Consider the following 25,793-nt stretch of genomic DNA (forward strand, 5'->3'; position numbering starts at 1 on the left):
TTAAAAGAATAGTAAAAATCATTGTTTATAAATTTATTCTTAATCCAGAGAGGCTCAGATTAACATGCTTGAGAAGAAATGCACTCTCTCAGAACTTAACATTAAGTACAAATTTTTGCTTTAACATAAGCAAAAGATATTTCCCAAGTATAAAGTGCACCTTTTGTAACAGATTCAAAACAAACCCAAGCAATAATAACAAAATTACATTATTCTGAACAGTACTTGATTTTATGCAGATAAAGGCCTTCACTCTATGATGTTTCTTGAAGCACAATAAAAGTTCTTCCAAAGCTTTTAAGGAGGTCACAACCCCTTCTAACAGTTACCTGGCACACCTGCAGACCTGAAATACTGTTAAAGGTATGAACAGCAGAGGTTGCACCACATCACCTTTAGACACACGAGCACAGGTACGTAAGAAAGCAGCAGAGTGCAAAGCGACTTCTGGTTATTCAACAAATGAAATCCGAGTAAGTTCATGAATCCTCATTCTCCTTTCCTCTGCCTACAGCTATCAGCTCCCGTGATAAAATGGGCAAAGGAAACACAATCAGATATGAAGAGTTCTGCATTCTGTCACAGTGACTTCCTCCTGTGTTAGTTTTCAGACACTAACCTAGTTACTCATGGCTGAATGCTGAACTTTTCCTTCCCCTTTTCAGATATAAAAACCCAAAGCTCCTTCCAATTTCTGAGCATTACTGAGCCTTTTGCTTTGCATTTTCAGTTTTGAGGGCAGGCTTTTTCAAGCTTTTAGGTTTTATTTAATGAAAGCAGCCTTCTTAGACCTGAGTAAAAGATGAGAGGAAAAAGGTCTTCCTCATTCACTTTTTAAACTGGACAGACATTTAGCAACACTCACTTCAGTACGGGAAGTACTTCACTCACTTCAGTACGGGAAAAATGTAAGAACGCTCATAGTTCTACAAGGGAGAGAAAAATTACACAGGAATAGCAATTGGAGACCCAGGGGAAACAGGGAAGAGATACACGAATGGAAGAATTCCTGAAGAGCCTAGTACAGTGTGGTGCAGAACAAAGGTGCACTTGGTGCAGGGAAGAGCAGAGCCAGTGCAGTGTCCTGCCAGGGCTCACCCACCGTGCCAAGACTGTGCGACGTCCACCTGCCCGGCAGCTCTGCCTTCCCACAAGCACCCAAACAAATGGACGTTTTGAGCAGTTTTTGCAATTCAGTGTAATAGTAAAAATAAAACATTCAGTGTATCAAAAATACACTATAAAACAATAAAAGGCTGCATGTCACTGCAATGCATTGTTACTTAATAAAAGTTGTGGTCGCACTTACAGAAAGAGGCCTGCATCTTCGTCAGCTTTTCGAATACCAGAAAAGTAATCTTTGGTTATTAAAAAGATTCCCCTCTCCCCTCATTTTTTTAAATGAAATTTGTTTTGCTATTCTTGAAGATGCCGTCTACGGTTATTTCAAAGTTCTGTTACCTCACTATATTTCAGAAGCATACTTACTCCTCTTTTCCTCAGGTACTGGGAAAAAAAAAAAATAATCCAAAAACCTGAACCGGAAGTTTTTCTGCTAGCTCATGCAATATCACAATTATCTTAAGGGATCAGGACTAGGAGGAACAGTAACATGTCTTCAGCACTTCTTGTAATAACAATGAATTGCAACCTTTAAAGTTATCCACAGTGCCAATACATTCAAAAATAAATGAGAATTGAGTTTGCTCTGCTGTAATAGGTTGTTAGTTTTTTTTGAATATGCACTTTAAGTACCTACATTAAAATATAATGTATTGTAAAATGCATTACTGCATTGTTCCATAAATTCTTACAGTCTATACAACTGGCTTTTAGAAGAGTTGCTGCTCAGGTTTCCTCATCTTCTGAAGAAGCAGACTGAAGAGTGCCAAGAGTGTTACTTATCAAAAGGAAGTCTTTGTCTGCAGCTGGGTTCCGAAGCTGTCCTGTGTTCATCATCTCTCCTGTTATTCCAGCTTTTCTTCATTGGAGTTAGATGAGGGGCAACCACATCACTATCCTATTATTAAAAGTCAGAAAACATTAATGATAGTACATTCACTTTTGCTTTCTATCCTAAAGCAGGGGAAAAGCAGCTCAGTATCAGACATAAAAAATAAGTCCAAGGTCCCAGAAGCATTATAAATCAACAAACATTGAAGGCTGTGCATCCCAGAGATGGAAACTGCTGTAGCCAGTGATACCATCTAGTGGGGAGAAATAAAATCCCCCACATACCTGAGAAGCCTTCACCACTGGCAGTTCACCTCTTCCTAAATTATTACCAGCAAATCCAGAAAGATCAGCTGGTTTGTATTTTGGGCATTGGTATATGAACTGGAATCATTATTATAAGTGTTTCCTCTGCATTCACCACGGTATCTCATTTACGATTGTTGCAATCTCCCAGCTGTAGGTGCTTGGATGTGCCTTTCACTGCCTTAAAGTATGTGACGCTGGTACAGTAACTGGTATGGCCTAAGGCAGTGGTGCTCATCCTTGTCAGATTACGTTAATCTAGTGCTGAGGCTCTGCAAACGCAGCCAAAAGAGCAATAAACTCTCTAAGCTTAGGAAGAAGCTGGTGAGACACATGTTGCCATGTTCTGCAACATGCCAGGGCCTGCAAGGTGGGTATGTCTGAACTAGAATATGCTTATAGGATACAACCATACCCTACAAGCTACAAGCAGAGAAAGCTTTTTGCTTGATCCTCTTGTAAAAAGCCCTCCTGCGATCAACTGCTCTCAAAAGAGAGATGCCAGATATATGACATAAGAATGAGCCTTAAACCAAGTTGCTCACGCCTACAGCTGTAGCTCCAGCCTAAGAGCGCTCCTCTACCGGGTGGTCTTTCATTTCAGAGGATGTAGCTCCTTGCCCAAATGAGACCTGCAGGTGTCTCTAGCAAATAAGATGACAAGTCAGGGATATTAACATGCTTGATGGAAAGGAAAAAAATACACAGTTCACAGAACAAACTCACACTGTATTTCTTAAGCAACTTGGAGATTTTAATATAAGCATTTATTTTACTTTGAGGCTTGATCCCAGACAGTGGAAAACATCTCTGAAAAAGTGCATGGAACTGAAGAAAGCTATTACTTTCCCTGGTATGACTGTCAGACAAAAGTGAAAGCCAGGGCAGAAATGTAACAGCAGGTTTGCCAGCACATCTACCAAACCTACTGACGCTTACAGCCTCGAAACCTCACAGCTCATGCATGCAGTGGAGTGGCTCCATTAGCATTTTCTACTGAGAAAAGCTTACTTGATACAACCATAACTGCTTCCCTACAACAATGGCTATACTGGAAGTATCAGCAGATAATAATTTTTTTAGATGAAGGTGCCCACCTTCCTGCAAGGGGGATGTGATGGTGATGCTGTATCACACATCACTAGTTTACAGCCACGATTGTTACGGGCTTCTCCACCACCTTTGGCAGGATGTATGGACTCAGGGTCTGCTTTAGAGTCTCCACTTTACTTGCCTGGGTACCTCTGACACGTTTCCCAACATGAAACAAAACATCAGATGAGCTGTAACATACCCCCTTCCTCCCTCACAGCTGGAAACTTGTATGTTCTGAGACTGACAGAAAAGGGAAACAGAACAGCGAAGGCCTTGCAGGCAACTCAGACAACAGACTAGTTGCCTAGAGAGTGCACGTCTGCAATCTTGTTCCCAAAGATATTTCCACTCTAACTCAGAGCAAATGGACTGACCGTGAATCTCCTGAGGTAGGAGTGAGTTTAACAGCTACTGAACAAGGAAGGAAAAGAGGAAAAGCAATAGGAGAACTGATCTGACCTCTTCCCTAGACTTTTTAATCTCTCGGTGCTGTTTTAAGCCTTTGTGTGCAGAAACCTGCACCCATGAACTAGTGAGTGGCTGTGTAGATACTAACTTTGTTATAAAACCATGACTTTTCAAATGACATAAGTTAAATCATTACAAATCCATCCTTATTTCAGTGAAACCAAAGTACGCCCAGATGTGAACCACAATAAAACCAGAAGCTAGGTTAGCGAGGAGTGGTTGTGCCACAAAAACAAGGCCTGAATGCCAAGTTTTTTAGTGAAAGAGCAAGCTTATGAACAAAGGTGAAGAACTCTAAGAACAAGAAAAATAATGTGAATTTGTTACCTGTGGTTTGGTGAAATCATTCTCTATACACCACTGAATAAAATACTGTTTTGCAGCTGAAACAATATTTGGATCCTGACTTTTGCAATAAACTCGGATAATCTGCTCTGCAAATGTCATGGGTAAAAGCTTTGAAACCTTTGAAATAAAAAAGAAATAAGCTTTAGTATTTCTTGGAATTTACAGTCCACTGAACTTCAATTTTTTCATCTGAATACAAACAGAAAGCAGCAAAACACATTCCACTACCACCCATGAGCTTAGCCAAATTGATTGTATTTTTTTAAGGCTCTCAGTGTATTCAAGTTAAATACTGTTCATATGCAAAAGCCGTCAGGATTCCAGACTGTCGTAGTACAACACACACTGAAGACCTGCAAGGACACGGATTCCACAGCCTCTCCACAAATCCTGCAACCACTGCTACGAAGGACTGTAATCACTTCCATTGCAAGCAGTGAAGACGATGCCCTTCAGAAGTCAGTTGAGGAAAATAAAAGACTACCTGTTCTTTACTGATCTTGACTGCCTTGGAAGGATCAGCCTTGCAATAGAAGAGAACATTATCAATGGGATTCTGTTCTTTCATTCCATAATCCATATTGATAATCTTGCATGTAAAACAAAGAAAATGGCATTTGTTAATGTTTGTCTTTAGTTTTTTCACAATACGTACAAAAGGACACACACTATGCTTCTGTAAATTACACTAATCAAATAGAACAGTAATTAACAAATGATTACTTAATAAAGCAATCTGGTATTTGCATTCTATATCTCTCCTTCCACCACCTTTCGCTCTGAAGCTGCCAGGTAGATATTCACATTTACAGTAACCAGCTCCCAGTCACGCTCTGAAAAGCTCCAGTTTCAAACAGTGGAAGCATGCTGGTCCCTTGCCAGCCCGTGCCTCCCCCAGTCACACAACCTACGGAGGCAGCAGGAGAGCTTACAATTTTGAACACGAGGTTCAGACAACGTGATTTACATCTGCTTGGTACACCAACAGTTTTGTGATCAGCAGGGAGTGCCCCACTTCCCCATGACTTCAATTTGTGGGACAAGGAAAGCAGAGTCAACTACCTTAAAGCTAAGTAAACTGCTGCAATTTTACCCAGCCTGAAGTGAATCTTCAATGCAAGGGAGCTCTAGAAGTGATTTGTGCTGCACTCTATGGAAAGCCATTTGTTAGCTCTTCCCAGAATTAACCAAGAACAGGGATTAAGCTATTTGATACTTGCAGACTGCTCAAGCTCCTTCTCTGTCCCAGGCTCTCTCCTTCCCACCAGTGCTGGCTGGAGACTGAGCTGTGGCAGCAAAGTGCTTTATGTCGCAGACAAAACCCAGGAGCGATTGCCATGCATTAGGTGTGCAGTACCAGAAGCCTGGCAGTCACTGTGCCCGTTACCCTCCCACCAGGGCTCGCAGTTTACTTGCCTTCATAACCTGCAGCAGTGGCTCCTCAACTGCCAACTTTAACACCCGTGTGCTAAAACCCAAAGAAATCCTACTGCTCCTTTTCAGAGCGAGGGCAGTCATGGGAGAACACATCTGTCAGTGGGAGCAGAAGTGCCCCAACAACAGCCCAGTGAAGCTGCCTGAAGCCTCTGTCCCCAGGCCCTCCCAACCACAGCCAACCTCCCAAGGGGGAAGCTTGTTGCTCAGAACCTTGAGCTGAACAGGTAGGATGGTATTTATGAGGCAACCCTGTGGTTTTTCACTTTGCAAATATATTGAAACATATCTCCAGTTTTCACTATGGTATACAAGGCCCTCTGTGTTTGAGAATTTTTTACTTTGAACCTGCTCTGAGAGATATTTACATCAATTATGAAATCTTCAGCCTTTAGATCCACATCTGGAGGATCCTTTTCCGGCTTGGAATTTGCAATGCTTTCCGCCAGGCTATTATTCTGAAAAAAGACAGTAACTCAGATTACATTTATGCACTATCAGCATACATATATCAACAAAATGCATGACAGAACGTGCCACTAAACTAAAGCTTTCATTTCTTCATAGCTTGACAGACTCTTCTTGCAGAAATGTGGTTGTATGAATCCTTGTATACCTTAGCTGTAAGTTTTCTACCAATCTTTAGAAACTATTGAGAAGACTGAAATACTGTCAGCCTGTAGAGGAAGAGCTTTAGACTTGATGACAGGAAGAAGTGGCGGGGGAGTGGCAGAGAGAGGGAGGGTGGGAGAGTCAGTCCATCCACAACGTTGAAGTCTCCACGAAAGCAGAAAGTAAGTATGTTCATGCAATTGTTCTGCAATTAAGTTCCCCAAACCTGAATACTACATGTTTTTATTGAACTTTTTTTTTTTTTTTAAACGAAGGGCTGCAGGATCTCATCCTCTAATAAAGCTTTTATACCTCTACATTGAAACATATAAAAAAACCCCAGGACAGACAAGATCAGTAGTGTCATTGATCACTATAAAAAAAACCCAAACAGAAGCAGCAAGCTCCTAGGCACATTTTGTAGGGGATGGTGACCTACTTCAAAAGCTGAAACCCACAATGGGGTTTTGTCTGGTTTTGGACCTAAATATTTGGCAGAATATTCCTGCTGAGAGCTAAGCTAAAGCCAAGCAGAGGAGCACAGCGTGATGAAGAGTAGTTGCTCATGGAAATGTGTAAGTTCTCATTAAAAGGCTGTGGCTGAGCAGGAGAGAGAAGGTTGTCTGTTTAGCTTTGTCCAGGGCTGGACAAATGTGGGGAAGATGTAAGATTTGATGAAGCAAGATTTCCTGGGAGCAACTGCGACTCATGGGAGAAAACTTTCCAGTGCAGCACAGAGCATCCAGGAGACAGGCCCAGAAGGGAAGGAATTCAGCTAGCAGAATTTTTTTTGCTGCTGATTTGTCCATTGCAAAGATGGGGAGACTGCTAAGAAGAGCAGGAAATCACACACATTGCCAAGCTGAGGCATAGGTGTGGTTTGTTGTGACTCAAGAAGCCAAGGAAAGGTTTAGACTGAGAGCAAACCTAGAGGAAAGAATTGCCAGGAGGCAACTGGCAGGAGGCAGCCTGTTTATAAGCTATTCTATTTCTATTCTGTATCAGAATGTAAGTATGCCAACTTTCTCCTTTTCTTTGTTGTTTCCTTGCTTTTGTTTCTTTAAAGTTACCTCTTCCAGTTTCCAATAACTGGAAACTTAGCTTTGAATTCAAGAACTCTGTAGCTACTTGGGATGTTCCCCTGGCTCTGACCAGCTTGAGGATCACAAAACTGGATGGGGCTTTGAGCAACCTCATCTAGTTGAAGATGTCCTGCTCAGTGCAGGGGGTTGGACTAGATGACCTTTAAAGGTCCCTTCCAACCCCAACCATTCTATAATTCCAAACATAATGGCATCGTGGTCTCTTAAGGAGCAGAAAAGACACAGCTATGTCTTGTCTAGCCACTGCTCACTCACCTCCAGCACTTCAGAGGACGTTGAACCTCCAACACTCCTGCACAGGCAACTCCTGCACCACAGGAGGAAAAATTCTCCCCCACTCCCTCAGCCTCAGCTGCAGAAGCTGCAAAGCTTTTCTGGATATAATTATGGCACCCACAGCCTCCAGTCTCCCTTCAAAACAACACACTGGATACCCCAAGACTCAATGCCTCTGGCTGGATTTTTGAAGTGAGAGTTTTTCTTTTCATTAACCAAGCTTCTAAAAGAAATTGTTTAAAGGTGGAACTCATGCAATTTACTCTCATCCCCATCTCCTTATTTGTTAGGCTATCCTGAACTCCTCAGAAGGGCAGAAACTTGACCATCAATGTACAACCATTTCATGTTTTCCTTCCTCCTATTTCTTCCTACTTTTTAAATACAGAATCTCTTAACAACACTTTTTCTTAGTCAAAGAACACAAGCAAACCTTCTCTTCAAATGAAAACATGAACAGAGCAATAAGACATCTAGTAGTCCTTCTATAACCTTGTTCTTTATAAGACCTGAATTATTTTTATTAAGGCTTTCTAGAGACAGTCAGCCACTTTTAGAAATTTGCCATGGAAAATTGTAAGCATCATGGCTGAAGTTAATTAAGATAATTAACTGATGATTTGATAACATGGCATAGCACATTACAAGAAAAGCTGAGCCACCTGAAGTAACGTCAGCTCTAATATAACATTATTTTGAAGTAAAATAACAGTGGTTAAACCAATGTCTGATGAGTGCTTTGAAAAGCAGACAGTGGAAAAAATACACGCATGCTCGTGCTAAGTACAGAATTTAATACCAAGAAATTAGAAAGTTATTATTCAGTTTGACGTTTGTTCTCAAAGTAAAGCACACAAATTATGATTCAAAGGAAACGTGTTCCTTACTATTCTGAAATTTTAATGAACACAAGATGATATTAACAGTCTTCTCAATCACTGGACTGTAACAGCTTTTTATGTAATTTGTATTTTTCAGTAAACAGTTTTTTTCTGAAAATATTTCTCCAATAATCACCTTCTGAAATTCCACCTCTGGCCATTCTTCTGGCTATTTGTACACAAAACTCTTCCCAGTTTCCTATGTTCCATGACTCAACCACATAAAGACAGGAAGAGAACGTTTCACTCTCTGGAATAGCAGTTAAGCAAAAAAACCCCAAAACAAACAAAACCCACACAGAGATAGGTTAAAAAAAGACAGTCAGCAACTTAGGGAACATTTTTATGGGGGCAGAATTCAGAACCTTCCACCAACGGACATTACCTTTACAACTTCCCTCATTGTTTCAGGTTGAGTCTCTCCTAAAAACTTGTATAATTCACGTCGTTCTATTTTACGCAAAATTTCTCGTGCCTCCTTCAGTTCCGGACAACTTGAATGCAGGATTTCCAGGTAGATATTATCTGCCAAAGTTGCATTGATTTTTGTTAAGTATGTTACAATCCAGTGTCACAGCAAAATGCATGTACAGGGATAAAGGTTAAAGCAAAAGAAAAACTGCTGGTTCAGGAAAGACACTTTCAGAGAATGACTGAACACACTGAGTCTGACAGCTGAGAAGTCAGTCATAATATCATCCTGATTATCATCAGATTTGTAACAGCTGTTGATGGAAAAACTAGCTCAATTCTCACCATTGCAACAGTTTTATTATTTCACTAGAAGTTGCTTCCTCTTCTTATTTAGTCAATCTTGTTCAGCAGAACACCCTGGAGCCCAGCACTAACAGGCTCAGGGACAAGGGTGCCCTATCTTGTAAAAAAATAAAGTGCTTCCGTTAAACCTTCAAAATTTCTCAGGCTTTGGATGCTAGCAACGAAGTCCTCCCTCCTGTCTCCACATGACAGCGAAGCACACAGTGTGCTTCCCACCACCAATACAAGCCACAAGACATAGGTTTCTTTTGAAGTGGCTTCAGAGCAAAAAAGGTTATTTTTGGCTGTCCCAAAGAGACTGCTGCTGTCAGGATGCTGCTTGTCTGCCACGACCACACAGCTGCACTCTGTGTCTATTCACACTCCCTGGTCAGAAATACCCAGGCAGCTTGGACATGTGCTGCCAGCACAGCTCTGCAACGCCCCGCCTAGGGCCACAACTGGCTTAAGAGGCTCCCAACACACTCCAAAAGCAAGCTAAGAGCCATGTCCCAGAACGCCTTTAACTGAGGGTTGTTTTTTATGGACAAGGTTGATCAAAGTCAGGAACTTCTCCATGAGCAGCAGACTAGGTCTCTTCAGACTGAGAGAAGAGATAATGCAGGGGAAATAAGCAGCCCGTGGACACATCCATAGTGCAAAAGCAATAGTGACAAGGAGCATTTTGCTGTCTCATCCTTTACTAAAAGTAAGATTTGCTGTCAAATCAGGAGGCAAAAAATTAAAAGCTAATGGTGGTTCTTCACCCATCATGGAAGAAAGCTAGGGAACTTGCTGCAGAACCTCACAGAGGTTTATCATTTGTTAAGATCCAAGAGGCAAATGGACAGTTCCACAGAAACAGCACTCATCAAGGACTACTGAAAACAAGCCTACTGTCCTCTCAGAAGTGCCCAGGTTGAAACCACTGGAGGCACAGAAGGAAATGCCTTGGTTTAAGAGGAGGAGAACATAATCGTCCTTCATGCTCCACAGTTAAATCTGATGTTGGTGTATTCCTCGCATCACTCTCCCTGCTGTTCAGCTCTCCTTGTTGAACAGGACAGCCCCAGAAAGCAGGTCCTTGCTGTGGCAGACTGTAAGACGGGTCAGTTCTGGTCTCCTCAGCCTGAGCTGCGCTCCTCACCAGGTAGCACAGGTCAGCAGGCAGTTACAGCAAGACCCAAGTGGTAACTTTCTAGCACGGCTGATCTTACAGACCAGACAGCCTCCAGGGAACAGATCCTAGACCAGTAAGAACTTAATCTCAGTTCTCACCTTTCTGCCCAGTCTTCCAAGGCCCAACACTGCAATTCATGCTCTTTAATAGCTACTGTCCCTTCTCCTCCCCTGGGGCAGAGGCACACAGCATCAGAGGGGTCAGGCAGCTCCTCATCTCAGCACTCTGCAGCCCCTTCACCCACTCGATGCAGCAGGTCTGTGGTCAGGCTGGATGTGGCTGTGGCAGATGAAGGATTGCCAGCAAAAGGCCTTTAGCACAACACAGGTTAATGCACACAGGATCCTCTGCAACAGTGCCCTCAGCCTCTGTCACCTTGTCCATGGACCAAAGATAGAAGTTCTTAAGTCTCTGTTGGCTAGCCAAGGCTCGGTGACGGAAACTCACAAAGTTGTCTTTCCACTCAGGAAAGATGCCTTGGGAATCCTTGTGAGCTGTAGCTCAGAGGTGCTGCAAGAGCTACCAGTACTCAGGAGCACTCTTCAGCAGGGTCTGCAGCATCCTCTGCCCTGCAGTCACCCAACCACAAACCCCTCAGCACAGCAGGGTCTGCCCTGCCCACACTTGCCTCCATCCCCCATGCTGACGGAGCTGGTAAGGGCACGCTGCAGCACCGAATGCTGGTGTGTCTCACAGCGAGCACCAGGAGGGGCAGACAAAACCAAGATGCCACACTGGTGGGAAGTCGTGGAACTACGTAACAGAGGACACAACACAACTGAAGCCAGCTGCAGTGACTTCAGTAATTTCTCTGTTTCCTCTTCACAGCACTGACCCAGACCTTGACAAACGGAAAGACATCACATGTCTCAGCTCGTTTGCTTCGCTCCATAACCATGCTGGAGTTCCCCCGCACGTCTTCGAGCGAGTTGCTGCTCCATGTCCTTACCCTATGAGAACCATTCTCACAAGCTCTTATCCAAGCAACCAGAAACTTTCAGCAATACACTAAATTGTCCACATATTCTGTTTTCTTCTGTTATATTTGCAAGCAGGGCAACAATGTCTCAAGCAAATCAAATCAGACCCCACTGGAGCCCTCTGAAACCTGCCTTGGGGTTAGTTTCACACTACAACACACACACAGTACTCCTCTACCTGATGTAGCAAGATGTTGTATCGCCCAGAGCTGACTTGTCACAAGTGCAACAATCTCAGGGCACAGGCAGGACCTCCTGACAGCACTGCTTGCAATAATCTGGATTTGAATGTGTGCAGAACATAAGAAGTTGGCGTGTCTCTCTCTGTCTCAACATAAAAATGATTTAAAGTGGAAGGCAAGCTATGAGAGCACAGAGATTGGACAGTCCAGCTCTGCCCTACCATCTGTGCACAAAAGCAGTAATTGAGAGTCCTAGTCATGGGCAAGGGCCCACTGTACCAACAGCTGTAAAACCAGCATTTTAACAGGTACTCATGTTCTTGAAGGAAAAAAAAAATCCGAGCGCTCATACCAGTTAGCTTAGTGTAGGCTTCCATGTCCTCCATTGCTGTAGAAATCTGGTACAGTTTTCCTCCAGAGCCTTCTATTTTAAGAAATTTGTCTGCTTTTTGAAAGGCTTCTGTAATCCTAGTTTGAGACAAAATTAAGACTTAAGGCTAGCATCATTTTGAAACACCTTATTGCTCAAGAGTCAAAAAAGAAATGCATTAGTCTGTTATAAATAGAAGACAAAACTGCATCCCAAGCACACAGCAGACCCTGATCACACTGCAGTAGGTCCTATCTCTGTGCTGTCATTGCACATTGCACCAGTCTTGCCATTTACTGAAAACGGGTTCAGATCAGACCTTAACCTTCTTTCAATGAATGAGCAAGTTCACTTTGTTCTGCTTCCGACTATGAGTTTCACATTGCTTAGACGACTGCAGAACCCTGCAAGACAGTGACGTGGTCACTCAGCTGCAACGAAGCTGCCTCACAGATGACCAAGTCCTTTTACAGACTCGTTGTTCCAGGAGTTAACTGAGAGAATACAAAGTGTAAAGGCAAAGCATCGCGAACATGTGGTATTTTCCGGTGGGAAGAACTGATGTTCTAAACATTGAGTTCTTCCAGAGTTCCCTGTACCTCACAGTCATTTCCAGCTCCAACACTCATTTGGATAGGCTGCTGTAATTATGGTAAGCCAAGAACTAAATTTTTTGGCTGTTTTATTCCTCATGTGTAGTTACTGTCAAACCTTAGCATTTTTAGTCTGAGTTTTAGAGGATCACTAAACCAAGAGCTGAAGTTTATGAGATGAAAGCAGATACAGATCACTCTTGTACTGTTCAACCCTCTACAGTCCTTTTCTCCAAACTCAGTGGATGGTTACTCAGCTAACGAAAAAATATTTAAGGATACTAGTATTTCTGCTTTTCAAGTAAAAAGTAAAAAGAACAACGCTATAGGAAAACTTCTGTGGATATCAACAAAAGAGGTACAAATGCAAGCAGGCAGCTGAACTAGTCTTGAGCAATTCCTGCGATGGCATTACTTAAACACAAAGTCAGGGCTCAGCTGAGTCACAGTAAGCCTACTCTTTATTTTACTCTGTTAGTAGCTTTGTTCTGTTAACCAGCCAGTTTGAGTTAAGTGGTCTTTAACTTGTAGATAAAGATTTGACTTCAGCTGCCAGCAGTTAAAACAACATAAGCACGCCCTGGTCCTATGCTTCCTCAGGGCTTCAGTAATTCTCCTCTAATTGAATTTCACATGGAAGGATATTGTCATCTTTTCATGGTGGTTTTTTTGGGTAGGGTTGTTTTTTTTTTGTTAATTACAACTTCTATAATACTTTAAGCACTGAGCCTTGCCACAAGAATTGGGTCATATAGCCCAGTGGCTTTTATTCTGTGTCACACCTTACTGATTATCTGAATATTCAAACGGATATACAGTTTCAAGAACTTAAAAATAAATGGAATGCAAGAAAAGGAAAGTATAATACTTGCATTATTTCAATGATGTTGCCAACCTTATGCTGGTATGCTCGCCGGTGCAGGCAATTCCGTGTGTGGAACATATCATACAAATTTCCAACTTCCTGAATCAAAAAAACCAATCATCTTTTACTTTGACATTTTCTTAATTGCAAAACTAAAACAATCAAGGAATCAAATGAGTTGTCTCCTTCCATTTGCAGCACAGAGCAGAATGGTTATTTTTCACAATTTACAAATTTTGAAACAGACTCAGGCCACCGTGGGAGAGCAGAGACCTGACACCGACCCCAGGAAGCCTGGGCAGAGAAGAGGACCTCTTGCCCCTTTAGCAGCCCCTCACCAAAGCCACATTCACCTCTTGCTCAGAAGACCCGGGGCAGGATCACACACAGCTGATGGTTTTGCAGAGTCTTCCCTGGAAGGACCCGCCACCAGGCTTGCCCTGTCCCCCCCTTAACTCAGTTGCTTCTGAGAACAGCTTTCAGAGCAGCAACTACTTCCTCTCTTGGGCTAAAAAAGCATCCAGCAGGCAAGCCCAGCATCCCGCCGCAATCCAGGGCGCAGCTGTACCGTGCTGCCCGAGGCAGGCTTTGCTGTGCCCCGTGTGTTCTCCGTGCCTCACCTCGCACACATTTTGCTGCTGAGCGTTCCCTCGGTTCACACACGCTGCTTACCTTGTCACGGGTACAGATATGCTTCTGGTTTTTTACTTCACAGACCCGAGTGAATTTAAGCAATCGCTTATAATCAAAATTATTCTGGATTCCTAGGTGATGACAATCCCTGAAAATATTCCACAGAGAGTGTTTAACAATGAGATTCATACTTGTACATACAGTAGCATTGTTTCAATAGGAATTCATAATAAAAACAAAAGCTGTAAGATTTGTACCTTGCAAAATAGTCCCACTTGTCAACGTCAATGCCATTTTTTTTGTTAGCTACTATCTCATACAGGAAACTTTTCTCCTTTTGTCGACCATGATAGGGCCACTAACAGGCGAGCCAAGAAAAAAAAATGAGAAACAATAAGCAATTAAAGTGTGCAAACAATGTCAAATCAATTTTTTAAAGGCAGTGAGAATACCCTTTGATTTTGCCTGTGATAAACATCCAACACTGCGGCAGCGAAGAACACAAAGACAATAAAAGAGCTTTCAGAAGCTGTTGGGCATTAGAAATCTAGAACTAGGGTTTAAGCAGCTGACTTTCCAGAATATCAGGAAGAATAACAACCATGTACACAAGTATTTCATTTCCCATTCTACTAAAGCAAAGCCTGCAGCTTTGAAATGCCAGAAAAACCCCACCTAGCAACAAAGAGCAGAAAAGGTTGGAATCATTTTATCCTCAGGGAATTAAACCCACAAACACGTCACTGTCTTGCAGTCTTCTGCAATCAACTATATGACTTTACAGAACAGAGTTTTAAGAATTATTTAGGTGTTTGTCCCTGTCACTCCAGAGATGCAGATGGATTCGACCCCACTGTGGCTTGATGGCATCAAGGTGCACTGTGTCTACCAGTGTCTACCAAGGCCTTATATTCTTGTGGTTCTGATGTGCCAGGCCATCGGATCCACACCTTCCAGTAAATCCGATTATCCCTTTCCTCCACCTGGCTGGAGGCAGGGCCCCTCTAATCCTGCTCACCATCATTCACTTGATCTAAGAGTGACTCCTGCAGGAATGACTTCCTGGTCCCCCCAAGAGGGTCAAGCATAGTGTTGGCCATTCTATTCTGTCTGGGGGATTTCCGACTGGACACTGGAGCTGCATCTCTCTTGGAAGACTCCCCTTTCATGGTGGTCTTCCCTTTCAGCTGCTGTACTCGTGCAGCTAGGGCGGAAGTGGGCTGTCCATGCCACCTTCTCATGTTTTCCCCATGGTCGCGGAGGAAGAACCACAGGGTGCCCCGTGGTGTGTGTCTTCCACTGCCCTTCTCTTGGGTGGGGAAGCGCCTGCTTCTAATAGCTGAGACATCGGCCCCTGCAGGTGGAACATAGGACATGTCCTCTTCCACTTTCTGGAGCCTCTAAGACAGTTCCTCTACAGCTGAAACCAAAGCATGTTGGGAGGAAGGGAGACTTCCCTCATATTGCCGGAGCTGGATAATCACTTCGTCCACTGTCAGAGTCTGGGTGTCTCGCCACCAGGACGCTACTGCTAATGCTTTGGAATGTCCCTCTGGTCCACTTTGCAGGAATTTCCGCCACATCAACTGTGTGGAAGGGGCCTGATCTGGATCCACTGGTGACTGCTCATCATTCAGGTCATGTGGAGCAGTTTGCTAACAACTGGCTACGTGAGAAAGGGCACAGCACCGAGGAACTGCTGACAACGGCGACGTGATGGGAAAATACCGAAAAGTATCAAAGAAGAACAAAGAACAGAAGCAAGACTATGTAGAAGGCCTTGCAGAAATCATAAGGGGTGGGATTGGTATTTAACCTTAGCAACCAAGGTATCTAACCTTAGCAACCTATAGGGAGCTCGCTTTTTGCAATATGTATGAACTGATTATTGTAGATATAAAAGAAGTGTGAGTACTAATAAAGTTGAGCCTTTGTGCATTAAATGATGGCTGGGCTCCCGCTGCGTTCTTTCAACAAGGTCACCATAGATAATGTCAAACACAGCCATTTCCCTGAGGTTTTGGATGCCTTTCTCCATGTCGGTCCACTTGCCTAACCGACATAGAACATCATCCTGTAGGGGTACCTCTCCCTCACAGCGAGCAGGAGTCACCTCCAAAGGCTGAGGGTTTGAGCCTGTTTCCCTATTGCCTTGTCAATACCAACCTGCTTGGCTAAAGGTCCCACCTGCTTGGCCTCTCTCCCCTCCAATTCCAAACCAGCAGCTCCACTATCCCAGCACCGGAGCAGCCAGGTGCAAATTTTCTCACCTGGAAGGCGCCTAAAATCCTTCCGCATATCTCGCAACTCACTGAGTGATAGAGATCGGAAGATTACCTCCGGCTCTTCCTCCTGCTCTTGTGATGGGCCTGGTTCATTGTCACCCTGTACATTGCGAGGGAATTTTTTGGTGTATTTGGTTTTCTGTATCGGGGCGGCTGATATTGGTACTGCTTGTCCCTCTGGCCCAGCTGCTGTGTTGGTGGAGGTGACTGGTACTGGCACTGCCTGTCCCCCTGGCCCAGCTGCTGTACCAGTAGGTTCACTTTCAGACCCTGCAGCCCCTTCTCCCCCTTGAGGGCAGTGATCAGCGTGTAAGGAAAAGAATGTTGTTTTCGCATAATAAGCCTGATGGGAAGGGCAGGAGCGATTCACCAAAGCAATCAACAAGAGCAATTCACAAGCATTGAAATCCCTGGCCTAGGGCTAGAAGGCAAGTGGTCTTTTTGTTAACTGTGATGACCCAGTACTTGGAACCGGCTTTAGATGGATGCAGATACCGAAAGACTTGGGGCGAACTTTTCCATCTTAGTAGGCTTGCATGATGAGCTCATGCATATTAACTTCTCCGCCCTGGAGAAAGCCAAGGTTCATTTCCATGAACATGCGACGTATGAACACATACATGAAGGGGCGTATCAGTAGGCGGCTCGGGAAGTCTGTACACCCTGTAGTACTCAGCCAATGAGGAATCAAGGGAGGGAACTGCCGGTTGGGAGAAAGGGATATAAACCATTGCATGATGGCTGGTAGGCGCGTCCACTTGATGGGGGCGCCCGGTCTTGCAAGAACGTAATAAAGAGTGCTTCACACCGCATCCTGTCTGAGCTATGGATAATTGGCAACTGAGCGTTTCTCACAAGCGTTAAGGGCAATGCGGTAAGCATGGGCAAGCCCCCAGCACATCGCAAGGATTTGTGTCTCCCGGGGTTTGTCAGATTGGCAGCACACCTTTTCCAAACACTCCACCAGTTTATCAGGACTCTCCATTTGTTCGGGAGTGAAATCCCAAAGCATTGGGGGTGACCACTGACTCAGGCACTTGCCCATCTTCTCCCACACACCTTGCCATTTACAACTATCTGCCCTCAGGGCAGGTTTCCGGGTGGTGCTATTGTTGGAGAAGTACCGCATGGCCCAAAACAAGATCTGGCAGACATTTAGAAAGCATTGTGCCGCGAACACAGTGGCCAGGAGGCTCCAGGGATAGCTGAAACTCTCAAAAACCGAGAGAATCTCCTCCCCTGGCTCATCCATAGAGGAGGTGAGACCCCAAACAAAAGACCAGGCAGCAAACAGGTAGCGGTGCACCCCCACAAGCAGCAATACGAGCCCATTATAAGCAGACAGTAACCAGTAGAGCAGAACAAGACCCTTGATACATCTTCCGCCGAGAACAAACCCCAGCACTGGGAACACACAGGGGATATAAGGATTAATCCAGCCCCACCACGCAAGCAAATTGGTCAGCATTGCAAACGTTTCTTATCAAACAAACGCAAATAAAAACAGAAAAAATTACACCTAACAGATGGCTCTAACACACTTCTCCTTTTGTCCTTATCTCAGCCTTCTCGTGCCCCACGTTGGGTGCCAAAAGTTGTGGTGGTTTAGCCCCTGCCGGGGTCTGAGACCACGCGGCCGCTGCCCCTCCCCCACAAAGGGAGTGAAATACAAAGCCCCGGGGCTGAGATAAGGAGAGGTTTAATACAACAGTGCAACAGCAACACAACAAACAACAACAATAACAATAAGAATGACAGTAATAACAGTGAACAGAGCAAAATCTCTACCAATACAGCAGTGAGAACAGAGCCAATCCCACAGTACACGCGGTAACCCCTTGTCCCCCTTCGGCACCAGGATGTGACTTCGAATGGCTAGAGCTCCCCCCCACTGCTGGGGAAACTTAACCCTATCCTGGCTAAACCAGGACAGTGTTTTAAACACAGATGGTTTAAACAGACAGCTACTTAAACTCCTAACCCACAAGGGATAATTCAGCCATGAGGCAAACAGGAAATCAGCAACAAAACAGTAAGATTGAAGTTGAATATAAATATTCTTTCCTTGAAAATTTTCAGCTAAACAAAAAATGCCATAAAGTGGTCTTGAAATTCTGAAGGCAGAAAACACTGTATACAACAGATATATATTATATATATGTACTTATTATATATATACATATTATATATAATATACACACATATTTTATATATATTATATACATATTATATATTTTATATATACATATTTTATATATATACATATTATATATATATGTGTTATATGTTAAAATTGATATGAGTAAGAATGCAAATGTGTGTAAGCAGCAGGAACAGGGCACATCATACATCAAAATATCCTGTGCTGATCCCAAAGAGCTCTGCTACTGCAACAATGTTTAGGACACTGTTTGACACACAAATAACCCGTTGCTCACGTCAGGACCAGAAGGTCTGTGAAGCGATAGCATCACAGCACAGGTACCTCATCAGCAGAGGAGCCTGTACTTGGGTAAGACCCCCACAGTAGAAATGACTGCCAGTAGAAGATCCTGCAGCCTAACACCAGGAAGGTGGCCAGAAGGTGGCCATGTATCATGTATGACACCCCTTTTCCTGTTATCCTGCTGGAAAACAGGCATAGAATCTAAACAAGGGAAAACAGACTTTGGGTAAGAACCTGGCACAAGATCAATGGAAGTAGCAGGCAGCAAGATTTGTGTGCAAGTGAGTGCAAGGGGGTAAAAATCAACTTGCAGACTTTGTAAATAAACACGCCCTTCCTGTAAGATCTCAGACTGAATTTTATTATGCCAAGTTCCCTATGTTTGTCATCAGAATGCTGGAGTACACATGGTTTAACTACACACTACTACAGCAGAAAATAATGGGTAAGTGCTAACATTTGTGGGTGATTTGTTTGGGGCAACATATAAAGTCTGATTAGGACCAGACTGTCATGACAGATTTCCCACTGACAGGTTCTTAATGCTGGTAGCAATTGAATGGGTGTCCTTGAAGAGATGACAAGAGCTGTAAAGTGAGGAGAGAGGACTTAATTCTTTCACAGAGTTGCAAGGATTAATAATCACAATCTCTTCTTCCTTGTCTCTTGAGGAGGCACATTTCTTCAAGTCTTATCGCTGCCTCTGTGTTTGTTACTGCAATAAACCCAAGCATTTTGCTGCTGTCAAAGCTGATGCTGCCCTGGCACTTGGGCCACGCTTTGCATTGCTCATTGCCTCACCTCTTCCCGTTCTCAGGTTTTTTTATCCATTATCAGCTTGTTACCCTAAACTATCTCCAGGTTTTCTTCATATGGCCACCTGAAAACACGACCTCCCATCACCACCACCTTCAGGCATCCAGTAAACAGGCTGTTAGCCTAACCTGGTCATTTAAGGTTTCCATTAAAAATTCAGTTCTACCAATCTAGTTACAGTGAATTCAGTTCACTAAACACATTCTTAAGCTTTCCTCTAATCTGAAGACTTTGAGGTAAGAACTTCTCAGGAAGATGTAAGCACATAACATAGTGAAGCTACCACATCCTACCAACACTGTAAGAAATAAACACTACATTTATCCAGCATCTCTTGTGCCAGGATCCTCAGAATTTCATAGGGCTAAAAATAAATAATAAATCATAGCAGAAGCAGAAATGATCTAGTCTTTCAGAAAAATTAACAGCCACAGGAGCAGTACACTGACTCACCGACTTCTCACAAGCGGTTTCATCTATAGGTCCTCCTATTTGTTCCTTGATGAAGTCCATATCTTCTTCCAGGACAAGACCATAGGACTTCATGACTTCTTCTAGTTTATTGGAAGCGATCAGGTGCTCAAACATTTCAACAGAAGCAGTTTCATGCTGTGAAAAAAACACCAAAATGTTACATCACGAAGTTTAAGCATCCTTCCTGCAGTGTCACAGCTTTCTCCTAACCCAGCAGCACTGCCTGGCAGGGCACCCGGGCACGGTGGTGTGAAAGTCCAGCACTTGGGGTCTTCTGTTCATTTTGCATCTAACAAAATAATGTCTACAGAGCCCAGAAACACACTCTTCACCACAGAGCTGTTAATTTTGTATTTTAACAAACAGCAGTAAGACAGTTACAATGCTATTTTACAATTTTACAATTTGTTACAATAACAAATACTGCTGTGCAGAAGATTAACAAGTTTACTCAGCTGATTTTGCTTAGCAATTATAAGCAGAGAGGCCTGAAAGGACTGCATTACATTTCACTCAGAGTAAACAACCCTTGAAACTCTGTTCAAAGTTTCTGAAAGTTTGAACTCTAAACACTGGATTAAATATCCTGGCCTTAAACTAAAATCTTAAACTGGAAATGAAGTTCCCCATCAGTATTTTGCATCTGTAAAAGACATTCTGAAGAAAGCTCACAATACATGTTTTAAGGCACAATTCTGGCTTAAAATGATCAGTGCAGTCCTAACAAATTCTGCTTCTTTAGAGTCACACTACAGGCATTGACAAGACTGAGACATTTCATTTCTCCTGTGTCTCACTGTGACATCTGCAGGAAGAGGACATGCGTACACAAACAGAGCTGATGAAAGTACAGAGGAGTTCAAGAGCATTTGCACTTTCAGGGAAGAGATGCTGGTGACAAACATCTGCCCTCACTCACTCCTCCCCACACCTTTCTGCTTTGCTAGTAAGGGTGCATCTGCTCACGGCTGCGCTGAGGGGGCTGACGTTCCCCAGACAAACAGTTAAAGAGAACAACAAGGAGAGATCATCACAACATTCTGGATTTTAATTATGCCATCAAAACGATGCAATAAGAAAAGACTAGATGATGACTATGTTCTCACAAGCACTGGCAGTCTAAAGATAAATTATTCTCCCTTTGAAAATTTCAGTTTTCTATTTTAGTAAAAAGCCTACCTTCCACTTCAAATCTGGACGAGTAAGTGGAATAAATCTTCCATCAAACATGTGTGAAAATGGCCCATGACCTTAAAAATAAAGATTACACAGGTTTAATCTGAGATACGGTTGCCAGTAAAAACATTTTGAGCAAGCTAAGGATCTGGATTCTCTTGTATTTGACTTGATCTTGACATCATCTATGAGGAAGATTGAGCTAGAGTGAGTACACTTTCCTAAGACACCTTAAGTACTACTGCATTTAACATCGCCAGTTCCATTACCTACACCACAAGCAAGTACTGCAGTAACACTAAGAACATTAATTACTCTGTGCCAGCTTTGAAGAAAATAAGCAATTATAAGATAATCATAACAATTTTTGAAAAAGCCACTAATTTTCACTCTGAAATGTTTTGAGACCTGAGGACATCACAGAAGGTAGTGGACGCTTCAGCCACTGAGGACAGAACTCTAAACACCATATGGAAACAAGACAAAAACTAGCTAAGAGTGGCTACAGATTCATCAAGTGGAGTTGCCTCTGCAGATGTACTCTGGACCAAACAGAAACAGACGAATCCTATCTCGGAACACGGCCATGAACTGAGCAGCCCACAACAGCTCTCACATTCTTATCTTGCAGCCAGCTTTTCACCCAGGTTAGCTTTCAGAGAGCAACAAGCCATCTCAAGTGTTGCTTACCCAAATCATGACAAAGCCCAGCAATTTCTACACAGAGGATGTCTCGCTGGGTTATATCCAGTTCTGGTTGTCTCTCCTTCAGTGCACGAACCAGACATCCTGCTAGGTAGCCCACCCTGTTGTGGGGCAGGGGGAAGAAAGTGAATATAGTAGTGTTTTAGACTGAACAGAAAAAGAGCAGTTCACCTATTCTATTTTGCTCCATTAAGTCACGGCCCTTGTCTGAGAGGCAGCACACAACAAATACTCAAGCCTGCAAGAGAATCACAGAAACAAACTGTTTCCTGTAGTAGAGTTTTGGTCATCAGTAACCCATTTGAAAGTGAAAAAGCATGAGCTGCCATGCCCAAAGCACGGCGACAGCAGCACCCTGCAGCACTTGACAAGGCACAAGCACAGAGTGTGTCAGCGAGCAGCAGTGCGGTACCGCAGTGTGCATCGTGGAGCACCACAGCTTACACACACAGCATCCTCTGGACGTCCAGCCGGTGCAACTGCAGAGGCACACAACGGTCACCACAGCATTTTGTTCTTCTTTAAAACTGTTAAATTTTAACAATAGCTTATGACAATTATTCATCTATATAATTATCGTCCCATTCATTTTAGATTTGACATTTAATGTCACTGAATGGGACCCTCTCTCCTCATGACATGAAAACAGCAGGAACAAACATACAGCACATACTCCTATAAACTGTTCACAAGCTCTACACCAACTTCCTTTCTACTTGCCTCAGCAGTCCCCCTGACGGAACGTCTTACAGCAAGACAAGGTTTTATACAATGAGGTAGTATCTTTTTAGACCAAATTTTACTGTTTTGTGGTTTTTTACTAGACCAATAGGCACACAAAGTTCACTTCTTCTATTTTAACACTAGAAATCTTCAAAATGATACACAAGTTGAGAACAACTGTCCTAAGTTTAACTACATAGATTAATTGAACTGTTTAAAAGAAAAGGTTGTTGATACCATTGGAGTTTTCGGGCTCCCATTGTGAAAGCTTTATATCCCTCACATTTTTGTCTTTTCAGGTTTACCAAATGCAATCAAATCCAGCTTGCCTCACTGATTTGACCCTTCTGCAATAGCCATTTGCATCTTGTTAGTGTCAAGGGGCAGAAGCCAGACTTACTCCACAACATTCCAGCACTAACAAAAGCAACTTTAGGCTGGCCAGATCACCTGAATGAAAACCACTGACTGGTTTGATTTCTCTGCACTTTTAATGCCTTTAAAACAAGCTTAAATTTGTTATTAGTCAGCTTCTCCACAGTGTGAACGACCTAACAACACTGGGAATCCTCATGTCCATCATCTGTTTTTGTTTAATTTATAATACAGCTAACAGCCTGTCAATCTGCCATCCATTGCATCAAGCACACATGCAGACATTACAAATGCAAACATTACAGGTAAAATGGGGTTTAGCTGTACTAGACAATATAAGGGGATTACAACTGTCCAGCAAGTCATTAATAGCAGCCCAGGTTTATGCTTTAAAACTCAAATTTTGACCAGGAGAACACAAAGCAGTCCCAGTTTTTAATTAACATTATTCTTAGAGGAAGAAGGGGCAGGGGAGGAAATCTAACATTGATCCATCTTCTAGGTTTCTTTATCTGTCATTATTGAATGAAGTTCAAGGGAACAGCCCATAATCACACAGGATATCCCAGAACATTTATGAGACCAAAATAATTTGTGAGACCAAAAATGCCACCAGAGCAGTTTCCATCAACGCTCAAAGACAAAGACGCCCCTTGGCTGGCACTCCACATTAGTGGAATCAAACTCGTTAGTGGAACCAAATGCCAGAGGTGTGCACACAAGACAACACCTTACCCTATAGAGTGTTCAAAGCGGTTGTGAGAGGCTCCTGGAAAAACAAAGTAAGTGCCACCCAGCTGCTTAATGTATCTGAGGCGCTGAAACTGGGGTGTGTCGATGATGCGAACAAGAAGTGGATGTATTTCAATGTGCCCATGAATTGGATCATTAAAAACCTACAAAAGCCAAACAACAGTGTAATTAACATTTAAAATTTGACTTTGAAAAGAACAGGCACCAAGGGAAAGGATATCTAGAATGGTTAGGTATTTGGTGGGAGAGGGTGTTGTTTTCCCCTGTAAAACAGCCATATCCTGCCTACCCTATACCAAGATTTAGCTTGGAGAACTACTTAAGCATGACATCAACAAAGACAAAGCTGCATATTTCAGAGGGCAAGGGAATTAAAGTCAAAAATCTCTAAAAATGTTATCAGCACCTGTGTAATTCCAAAACTTAACACCTGAGAAAACCGCTGTCTTTATTAATGTGCTGTTCCAGTTAAAGCAGGATACTGCAATACATGTCTGAGATAGCCAGTGTGTTTCATTTGACACTGTCTGTTTTTCAAAATCCAGTGAAATTTTGCAGAGTGAAAATTATGATTCTTACCTTTTTCATAAAACAAAATGCAAAACCCAGGATAACTGAAATATGAAAGAAGTACTCCCTGATCACTCCTGAGCACACACGTTTTAAGAGACATCTGAGTAACCACAGTGACTTACTAGAGAAGATAAACACACACATTTAATCCTTGCCTCACAACAGCAGATAAAAACATTTCATCACACACATATCTTGGTAAATACTGAGGCAAATAAGGTTTTCCTGTGTTCTCTCTACTCTCAGCCACTGAGCTGACAGGGCTCTAGCAGATGTGCAGACTACTAAGGAACGCATGCAGCCCTGGCCAGAGTTAAACCAACACAAACCACTGTGAGCAACTGCTGGACACGGCAAACAGTGGAAGTGAGGAGGAGTCTGTTAGCCCAAGCCTGGGGCTAAACTAATAAAACAAAAAACAAGGAGAGGCTCCACACAGAGATGTGAAAGGGAGATTCTCAACATGTTTCAAACAGCTCATTTGCTCATGCAATCTCTCACAACTGTCAGGTGCCCACATAAAGCTCTTAGCTGAAAATTTTAACAATTTTTCTGGTTAACGTGGTTTTCCAAAGACCACCCACGATCAAGAAGGGCTCGGAGTTTGCTGCTCTGCAAAGGAAAAGCACCACTGCAGCACCAGCTGGCACCACCAAGGCAAAAGGAGGGGAGGCAGAGACGAGGCCCTGGAAGCGGTGTCCTCCCGACACGGCGCTGGGGCTACCTTCATGACGTCCAGGTGCTGCTGTCTCAGTTTGTTCAGGCAGGCCAGCACTTTCAGTCGCTCAGCTGGGAGGCTAGAAAGGAAAAAAAGAAGACATTGAGAGCAAAGTCTGCAATGCATTTCCCTTTACAGTTTGCAGTACATATGGAATTACTTGTGCAAGTTCCTATTACTGTGATATTCATTGACTCTTCTATGGAAATACGTATTTCTGCAGCTTTTTCAGAAAGATATTGAAAGCACTTATCCTTCTAAAGTCAAGTATAGTAGGAAGAGAACAAATAGCTACAGAAGTTGTCTGTAAAGCCATGTAAGTGCTTCTCCCACTTATACAGAACCGAGAAATAGAAACACCAGGAAATACACAATTTTTTCACCAATTTCTTTTAGGGAAAGTCACATTTGGGGATAAGTCCTTTAAATTTATGGGAAAGACAACATGCAGTGCCTGAATAACTGACATTTTTTAAGGCTGAAAAATTCCTTAAACTAAAATTTCAAAGTCCAAATAAATTATTTTCATAACAATTTCTTGCAGTTAGTCAAATCTGTATATTAAGAGAAGTTTAATTTTGCCAAGTTAACTTGAATTTTACAGAAATCAGTTTCAACTCCAACAGTAGAACCACCAGACTTTAAAAGGTGCTCTAATTTTGTTGAGAACTTATTCTTCTATTTCATTGAGATATTTTGCTGTCATTTTTATAA

The 25,793-nt window shown here is 42.9% G+C and overlaps 1 protein-coding gene across 1 annotated transcript in view; it reads right to left on the bottom strand.

The window, feature by feature from the left end:
• Positions 1-25,793, bottom strand: part of SAMHD1 (SAM and HD domain containing deoxynucleoside triphosphate triphosphohydrolase 1) — a 31,874-nt gene continuing 6,081 nt past the window's right edge. The window contains exons 3-16 of the mRNA XM_074888110.1: positions 25,086-25,158; positions 23,771-23,931; positions 21,923-22,038; positions 21,236-21,306; positions 20,036-20,191; positions 14,293-14,393; positions 14,075-14,183; positions 13,410-13,501; positions 11,927-12,042; positions 8,862-9,001; positions 5,973-6,062; positions 4,655-4,759; positions 4,150-4,287; positions 1-2,020 (exon numbers count right to left, since the gene is read on the bottom strand). Coding sequence (XP_074744211.1) covers positions 1,898-2,020; positions 4,150-4,287; positions 4,655-4,759; positions 5,973-6,062; positions 8,862-9,001; positions 11,927-12,042; positions 13,410-13,501; positions 14,075-14,183; positions 14,293-14,393; positions 20,036-20,191; positions 21,236-21,306; positions 21,923-22,038; positions 23,771-23,931; positions 25,086-25,158 — 1,591 coding nt within the window. The 3' untranslated portion in view covers positions 1-1,897. The remainder of the gene's footprint in view (positions 2,021-4,149; positions 4,288-4,654; positions 4,760-5,972; positions 6,063-8,861; positions 9,002-11,926; positions 12,043-13,409; positions 13,502-14,074; positions 14,184-14,292; positions 14,394-20,035; positions 20,192-21,235; positions 21,307-21,922; positions 22,039-23,770; positions 23,932-25,085; positions 25,159-25,793) is intronic.

Source organism: Strix uralensis, chromosome 18, assembly GCF_047716275.1.
Source record: "Strix uralensis isolate ZFMK-TIS-50842 chromosome 18, bStrUra1, whole genome shotgun sequence".
NCBI classification, from domain to species: Eukaryota; Metazoa; Chordata; class Aves; order Strigiformes; family Strigidae; genus Strix; species Strix uralensis.